This window comes from Megascapheus bottae, chromosome 36 (genome assembly GCF_031878675.1).
Source record: "Megascapheus bottae isolate mThoBot1 chromosome 36, mThoBot2.hap1, whole genome shotgun sequence".
Lineage (NCBI taxonomy): Eukaryota > Metazoa > Chordata > Mammalia > Rodentia > Geomyidae > Megascapheus > Megascapheus bottae.
The window spans coordinates 3,004,342-3,012,901 of NC_143544.1; the positions used below are offsets into that span (position 1 = coordinate 3,004,342).

General features: G+C 60.1%; 1 protein-coding gene across 3 annotated transcripts; it reads left to right on the top strand.

Moving 5' to 3' along the window:
- On the top strand, nt 1-7,898 carry Carhsp1 (calcium regulated heat stable protein 1). Of its 3 annotated transcripts, none has more exons than XM_090325036.1 (4): nt 1-55; nt 5,730-5,897; nt 6,509-6,631; nt 7,508-7,898. In XM_090325036.1, the coding sequence occupies exons 2-4, from the start codon at nt 5,737-5,739 to the stop codon at nt 7,668-7,670; spliced, it is 447 nt and encodes a 148-aa protein (XP_090181162.1). In that variant the 5' UTR covers nt 1-55; nt 5,730-5,736; the 3' UTR covers nt 7,671-7,898. The 3 variants fall into 3 exon arrangements, with proteins under 3 accessions (XP_090181162.1, XP_090181163.1, XP_090181160.1); XM_090325037.1 differs by lacking the exon at nt 1-55 and adding an exon at nt 3,377-3,669; XM_090325034.1 differs by lacking the exon at nt 1-55 and adding an exon at nt 3,762-3,889.
- The last annotated feature ends 662 nt before the right edge of the window (nt 7,899-8,560 follow it).

Sequence of the window (8,560 nt, forward strand, 5' to 3'; positions counted from 1 at the left end):
AGCTCGGCGCCCTCAGTCGGAGCAGAGCCGCCGGTGGAGCCGGGTGTGTCGCCAGGTGGGCAGCTTCTCCCGGGGCCTTGGCAGGGGCATGGCGGGTCTGGGGACTGCAGGCCTGGCGCCCTGGTCTCTCTATCCCCTGTGTCCCCTCGTGGGGGCGGTCAGGGCTCCTCCGGGCCCCTCGGAAGCGCCGGCGGGCACGGGGCGGGGACCTGCTCGGGGAGCGCGCGCTGCTCCTCGTCCCCCCCGGGCCGCGGCGGGGGGAGCCCGAGGCCGCCGTCGGGCGGTCTGAATGGGGCGGTGGCTCGCCGTGCAGGGGGGCACCGCGCGGGGCAGGGGGGGGGAGCTGGGCGGCAGGGCCCGGGGGAGGCGGAGCCGCCGCCGCCGTGTGCGCGCGCGCGCGCGCGGGGCCCTGGGGTCCCCCGGACGTGTCCCCCCCGCCCGCCCCGCCCGCGGCCGCGCTGGCAGCCCGAGTGTGCAGGCCGGACGTGCGCCGGCCCCGTGTGCTGTGTGGAAGAGGCAGCGTGGGGACCGGGAGAGGCGGTGCCGACCCCGCTCCGGCCGGGGCGCGGAGGGGTCGGCACGCGCGCCGGGACGCGGGGCCGGGCGGGCAGGGGTGCGGTGGGTGTGCCCGCCCGTCGTTATCTCCTCCCTCCCGCTCCCGCCCCTCCTCGGCCGGGCTCTTCTTGATCTACCTGGAGCCAGGCCTGTTTGATAAACAGCCAGCGGCCCCCCCTTACTATTGTCCCCTGGGCACTCTCCAGCGTCGAACTTTTCAGCCGGGCTCCTGCCCCCCCTCCTCCCCCTTTCCTCGCCCTCCCTCCTCCTCCTCCTCCGTCTGGGCCCTCGGCGGCGCCCGTTAAGCCCAGCTGTCCCCCGGGCTCCCAGCGCGTCCTCCCTCTCTTCCGGCCTCTTCCCGGCACTGGGGGATCCGAGAGCGGGAAGCGGAGGGCGCGGGGAGGGAGGGCTGGCCCGCTCTCTCCTCCCCCCCCACCCCCCCCCCACCGCGCCCCGGAACAATGGAGCGGAGTGTGGCGCCTGTCCACTGGAGTTGTGTCCGCCTCTGGCTCCTTCTGGGCCTCAGTCACCCCCCCACACAGCCCCCTCTGTCCAGCTGAACCCCCAATTCGGCTCTCGGGGCCCACCCTGCCAGTCTGGGGGTGGCCATAGCCTGAGCTGGGGACTCTGGGGACGCTGGGAAACTTTGCCACTCTGCTACAATCCGCTCCTCCCCCCACTTCTTATCCGGTAAATGGAGGGGGGGGTGGACGCTGACTGCCTCTGTGCTGGGGGGCCAGAGGTCCTGACCACCTGGGATACCCAGGGGACCTGGACCAAGGGGCAAGCACTGCTTACAAGGTCGTGAGTTCAGGTCCTGCATTCCAGTAAACACACACACACACACAGGGAAGGAAGGAAAGAGAAGGGGAGGGGAGAGTACAGAGATCACAAACCTGACCTTCACCTCTGGAGCTATGCAAGGAAATGGGGTACCCAGCACGTCTGAGGCCCTGGGTTCCATTCCTCCGATTAAACCCTTTCCCTGACTCCCTACAATGTGTAGCAGAACCCCAGACCTCACCTGGCCAGCAGCAGACACTGCTTGGGGCCTCTCTGTCTGGGAGGCTCAGGGTCTGTGCTCCTGCCTCAGGCCTCCTGACTGCTGGCTGGCCCAGAAAGACGGGAGGCCCTGCAGGTCCAGAATGGACATCCACGCCTCCCTGCTGGGTCTCTAGCCGCTGGCCCTGCCCCCTTCCCTTAAGGTCGCCTTGCTCCCACTCTACCTGCCTGGGTTGGGGCTCTTTAGTCATGACCTTCCCCAGTCACGAATGTAGGAAAGACAGGACACCCCTAGTTTGTGGAGTGGGCTTAAGAGAGGTTATGACTTTGCGTAGGAATAACATACCCAACTGGAACAGAGCCCTTGTCTCCCCTCCTCCCCAATCTTCCTACCTTCAAAGCAAAGGGGCCAGAATGGTGATCATCCCACGACGGGGTGGTCAAAGAAGAAGGCTGAGGCTGGGATGCCCTGCAGAACCTTCCAGCCTGAGCTCCAGGGACTATGGAAAATTCCCAGGCCCCCCTTCTCTGTTCGGAGTGAAAACCTATGACATACCCCTCCCCTGGGGACAGCTGGGAGGGCATGGCTTCCTGCCATCTCCCCCACCCCCCTCCATCCCCCATCCCCAGTCTCTGGGTCCCTTCCTTGGTCTGGCATCTCAGGACTGGGGCTGGTTGGGGGAAGGGACACCCTCCAGCAGGCCTCTGGTTGTGTGTGCACTGTGAGTGTGTTCACACTCGGCCACATAGACACCTGTGCAGACATGCCTCACACGTGTGCACCCACACACAAAGGCTCATCCAGCTCTGATCTCAGGACCTGCCAGGGCTATGACATTTGTTCAGAACTGGTTGATCTTTGGAGGTCCCTCCTGCAGGCCTGAGCTTTAGCCCCACGGGCAGGGCAGTGGGCACCCCCAGCCCTGAGTATGCAGCCTGAGCTGCCTCTAGGACCACCAGTCTGTGTTGTTTCCACAGCCAGACTCACCCAGCCGGCAGACACTGAGGGCATTCACGCCTCCGTCCCATCCCCAGCGGCTAATGCTCTGGCTGCCCCAGCTGTGCTACCATAGCCCCCCCCCCACCTCCTGGTGAGGCTGGCTGGCTGGCACCATGGCTCCCGGCTCTCCCAGGAACCCCTTCCCCACCAACCTCAGTTCTTCACATTATCTGTGCCTCAGTTTCTTCCACAGCCAGGTGAGCAAGACCACAGCACTGGGCAGGAAATGAATGTGCAGGGAATAATAGCCAGGGGTGGGGTCTCAGGCTGTGCCAGGATGTGTGGGACCCCATGTTGCGCTCCTAAGGGGTGGGAACAGGGGTGGGGGGGTGGGGGGAGGGTGTGTGTGTGCACAGAAAGGCAGTGAGGAGCGTGTGGGTGGTTCCGTATAAGACAGTGTCAGCGATGAAGCAACAGGATTCATTTCCTGCCTTTCTCATCATCCTGCCTGTCATAGTCATGTGACCCTGACCTCAGGGCCATTGCACTGGCCGCTCTCCATTTTTCAGCAACTCTGTGTTCCAAGCCTGAGGTGCACTCCTAGAGTCAGTCAGGTTGCACACCTTTCCTTGCTGCTTTTTACACACTTCTGCTAGCTGTGTTGGTTTGTCTTTGGTGGTAGCACTGGGATTTGAACTCAGGGCCTGATGCTTGCAAGGCAGGTGCGGTACCACTTGAGCCATACGTATCCCAGCCCTTTATGTTTTATTTATTTATTTTTTTGGATAAGGCCTGAGGCTGTGATCCTCCTCTTCCTTTGCCCATCCTGCCTGCCTGGCTGGCATGACAGCGTGTGCCCCCTCACCCACCTCTCAGCAGGTATTTACAGCTTATTCTCCACCTCCACGTTCAGCTCTGCGTCTCCAGGGCTACACAGACGGATTCTGGTCCAGGCACATATTTGTTGAGTGACTTCATGATGACGATTCGCGCAGCCAGAGCTCCCAGTTAGTGGGTGGCTGGTATCCCCAGACACTGGCATGGCTCAACTTCACCGTGATGATAAAGTCAGATGGAGAGCATTATAATCCCCACCGACTCGAAGCAGGAATGGAGGCCCCGAGAAGTCAAGCAACTTACTGAAGATCACTCGCCTTATCCTGCACCACCAGGTCACTGGGGTCTCTGCCGCTGTTCTGGAAGGGCCTCTCCTCTCTGGTGTAGCTTCCTTCCAAGAACTCTGGCAGCTGGAACATTCCAGCACTCTATGACCTGTTCATGCTGGGACCCAGACCGCCAGCCCAGCAGCTGGGGCCTTTCCGAGGTGGGGGCCTCCCTGGACTCGTGGTCCTGTCTGGCTGCTGCGACGGCAGCTAAGAAGAGGGTCAGGAGGTAGCTATGTTACTTCCTGCAGGAGGCCACCGCTGCCTTTCCCCAGCCCGAGTGTCCCAGGGGCACAGGGGAGGGGGGACTGACATGGAGGAGAAGGGGGTGCCCTTTCCCCCTCGACCCAAGGCCCTGGAAGCATTTACTGGGTCATCTAGGTGAAAGCTTGGGAGAATCAGAGCACAAACCAATTCTGGGTGGCAGGACTGTGGGTGGTTTTTGCAAAAAGTAGCTGGAAACCCATTTTTCCAGTGTGACTTTGGGATGTTTCAGAGATAGCTCGGTGCTGGGTATGGTGGTAACGACATGCCTGTAATCCTAGTGAGAATGGGGGGCAGACATCAGGAGAGTGTCAGTTCAGGCTGCCTCCCCCCAAAAAAACAAACAAACAAACAAACAAACACGATACTCCGTCTTGGAAAGTAATGCAACAATAAAAAAATGAAAAGGCTGGAGGCATGGCTCAAGTGGTAGATCAATGTACTTAGCAAATGTGAGGCCCTGAGTTCAAACCCTATATCCCCTCCTACCCCTCTCCCCCTGCAAGGAAAAAAAAAAAAAGATAGCTTAGATTTATGTCGGCATCTAGAATTGCCCTGTCCCTCTGCTGGGGGACTGAGTGGACTGTGTGTGACCTTCAGGCCTCTCCCCTGGCCCTGCCCAGCTCTGCCATACCATAGTATGTGTCCTTGTGTCCAGCCCTAAATTAGATGCTAAGTAACTCTCACCTGACTGGTCCCTTCTCAGACAGCGAAACTGAGTCAGAGATGGGGGAAGTCTTAGCCTAGGGCTGGGTACCTGGGCTACTTTGTCTTCCCTGTTTAACCTTCAACAAAGACTGGAGGGTGCCAGACGTCCCTTAGCTGGGATGGGTAGGCCTTAGTCTGTTGCACATGACTGAGGTTTGGGGGCCTGGTGTCTGCTGGCTGGGCCACCTTTGGGTATTTGGGTGTGGGCTTGTGGGACTTCCCTGGGGACCTGTACTGGGGTGGAGCTGTCTGCTTTTGGTTCTGGAAGCTTCTAGAAGCACTCACTGGGTACTCTGCCCTCTTACCCACGGTGCCTGGCCCAGAGCCAAGGCCCAAGTGTGCTCATTGGTGGCTGGTTCCTGGCCTTTGGTGTCTAGCATTCGAGTCTCCCCTCCCTCCAGTGCCTCCCTGTCTTTCTCCCCTCTTCTCCGCCCCCCAGTGTGCTCAGTCATGGCTGTGGCACAAACTGGGATGTAGAGTGGATCCGTGCTGGTTTTTGTTTTTGTTTTTTTTTTTTTTTGCCTATCCTGGGACATAACCTCAGAGCCTGGGCCCTGTCCTTGGGCTTTCTCAAGGCTAGCACTCTACCACTTGAGCCACAGCACCACTTCTGGCCTTTTCTGTGTATGTGATACTGAGGAATTGAACCCAGGGCTTCATGCATGCTAGGCAAGCACTGTACCACTAGGCCACGCCCCTTAGGGGGGCACCTGCCTTTTGTGGGTTTTTTGGGGTGGTGGTATATGGAGTTTGTTTGTTCTGCTGGAGCTGTGCCATTTGAGATGTGCCTTCAGCTTGGCCTTTTTGCTGGAGTCTTGAAGACTTTTCTGCTGGCTCTGAACCTCAGTCCTCCAGATATTCGGTCTCCTCGGTAGCTAAGTTTACAGGCGCCAGCCCCTGGCGCTCAGCTCATTCACTTTGGCATCCTGTGGCATCGCTGTGTTAGGAAGAGGCTGGTGAACAGAGCCAGTCCTTCAGCTGGGGGGGGGGGCAAGATTCCAGGCAAGGGTCCCTCTTTCCTCCAGCCAGAGCCTGGGAGGCAGAGTAGTGGTGGGCTGGCGTGTAACCAGGCTGTCCCCCACTCCCTGCCTCTCCAGGTCAGCCATGTCATCTGAGCCTCCCCCGCCGCCCCCACAGCCCCCCACGCATCAGGCTACCGTCGGGCTGCTGGACACTCCTCGGGCCCGGGACCGGTCACCCTCGCCACATCGGGGCAACGTGGTCCCCAGCCCGCTACCCACTCGCCGGACCAGGACCTTCTCCGCGTGAGTGTGCCAGTGGGCCATCTCTAAACACAGAAGGACCTTGCTGGTGTGGGAAGAGACTGGGGGAGGAGGAAGGAGGGAGGCCCGAGGGTCTGGGAGGCTCGCAGATCCGTTAGCTCAACTCCCTCCTCCCACATGAGAGCCAGGCCTGAGTCACTGTGCCAGGGTCAGCAGAGGCTGACTCCTGCCAGTCTGCATGGGTGACTCCCCCTCCCGATCAGTGCACAGCCTAGCTAGCTCTCCCCAGGGCTCTGCTGTGGGCAGGGCCAGGGTGCCAAGGGTTTGCCCAAACAAAGGCAGGAGGCCTGGCTGGGGGCTGGTGCCTACCCACCTGTCAGCCTCGCCCCTCAAGAGGCTGAGATCCAAGAATCACAGTTCATAGCCAGCTAGGCCAGGAAAGTCTTTGAGACTCTTTTTTTTATTTTTTTGCCAGTCCTTGGGCTTGAACTCAGGGCCTGGATGCTGTCCCTGGCCTTCTTTTGCTCACAGTGAGAGCTCACAGACAGTGCCCAGGCCCTGAGTTCAAGCCCCACGACTGTCCAAAAAAAAAAAAAAGTGGGAGTCTGTGCCACCCACAGGGCTGCCCCTTACCTGTGCCCGCTGTGTGGCAGGACGGTGCGGGCATCCCAAGGCCCTGTCTACAAAGGAGTCTGCAAGTGCTTCTGCAGGTCCAAGGGCCACGGCTTCATCACCCCCGCTGACGGAGGCCCCGACATCTTCCTGCACATCTCTGAGTGAGTGTTCCGTGGCCGGGCTGGGTGGGTACACCGTGTGGGTCACTCTGCCCTCACGTGGGTGAGGTGGCTGGAGAGGGTGCCCAAGCTTGGACAGGACTGGGGTGGTGTCTGAATAGTCCCCTAAGGTCCTAGATGTCCCACTGGAGGGCGTGGCCATGCACGGGGGTCGTTGGGGGTCCATGAAGAGTGACTGCGTGCTCTTCCCTGGGCAGTGTGGGGTGTTTCTGGGTACCCCTGAGGAGGCAGACTAGAAGCAGGGGTGCCGGTTCCTCTGCTCCAGGAAGGAAGTTTGGGGCTGGACCCTGGCTGTCATTTGTTTCACTGATTTCCTTCCTGAGTGTCTGGAATCCTCTGGGGGCCAGGGTGGGGCCTGTGTGTCCAGGGGCCTAGAAAACACCAGCAGCTTCTGGATCTCAGCCTCTCCTCAGTAGTGGGGGGGGGGCTTACAGGCACCCTGCTATCGTGACCTCTCTTCCCTGCTCTGCCTCCTGAGTAGCTGGGATTGCTGGCGGGCACCACCACCTGGCTCTAACAGGGACCTAGGACTCCTGGGACCACCAGGGGCCCCTGAATCAAGGGGGTCAGGGAAGCCTGGTCCAAGCTCTCTCTCCACTATGATTCTCACCCCACAGTGGCCTCACTGCTTCTGGTTCTCTCAAGGGTTCTATGGGAGGTGTGAACACCCCCAGGGACTGGAGCTCTTCCTGTCCCAGCCCTGGAGCCCGGGAGGCAAGGCAATGGTGGCCCCTGGTGGAGGGGCCGGAGTGCCCACCCCATGGTCAGTCGGTGGGCGGCTGGCGATTTGGGGTGGGTAAGGTACTGTGGGGGTTTCCCGGGTGGGTTCTGACTCCTCTTTGTGCCCCCGCCCCCCAGTGTGGAAGGGGAGTACGTCCCAGTGGAAGGCGACGAGGTCACCTATAAAATGTGCTCCATCCCACCCAAGAACGAGAAGCTACAGGCCGTCGAGGTCGTCATCACTCATCTGGCACCGGGCACCAAGCACGAGACGTGGTCTGGGCACGTTGTCAGCAACTAGGGCACTTTGCATGACCCTTCTCCTGGGTTTGGGGGAGGAGGAAGCAGGGCCACGCTGGTGATAATGACAATTCTATCCTGAGATGGGACTTCCGGTTGGGACAAGGTATTCCTGGAGGAGAGAGGAGTGGGGGGCAGGCACGGGGGGGTGGGGAGCTTCTGGCCACCAGCACAGCCTCCAACCATCACGAGCTTTCCCCACCTAAAAAGCATTAAAGGCATTTAAAAAGGAGAGGCGCCCCCCCGGTGGCTGAGTGGATGGGCCACACACCCCTGCCCACCCCCAGCTGTGGGGTGGGTCCCTGGTAGTATTTTCCTAGCTGTCCATATATTCAGGTGGGCTCAGCCCGAAGAACCCCTCTTGTAAGTGGCCATTCAAACTTGTCAATTCTGTGGGGTATCACAGGTCCTGACACTTCCCCAGGGAAATTTCCACCCGTGGTTGTCCCCCTCCTGCTGGCCAGTGCCAGGGCAAGCCCGCTCTGTGGGAAGTGGGAAGACTACCCTGGAAGGAGGTACTCAGCCTTTGGTGCCTTGATGACAGTGTCACTGCCATCTTGGGACAAGAGCTCCCATCCCCACATCAACCCCATCCCTGAGCCTGATCTCAGTCTCTGACAAGCTTGGCCCCTTCCCTGTCTAGTTTCTGGACCCCTGTTCCAGTTCCTGCTCATTGCCCCATTCTTGTGGGGATGGAGCTGGGTGGGAGGAGGCATTCTGGGAAGGAAGGGGAGGTCTTTGTTTAAAAGCAAAACCTCGGCCTGGTGCTTCATTTGTGCAATCCCAGCGCTGGGATACACAGTGAGATCATGTCTCAGAAAAACAAGGGCTAGGGGTGCGGTTCAGGGTAGAGTATTCGGGAGACCCTCAGTTCTGTCCCCAGCACCACAA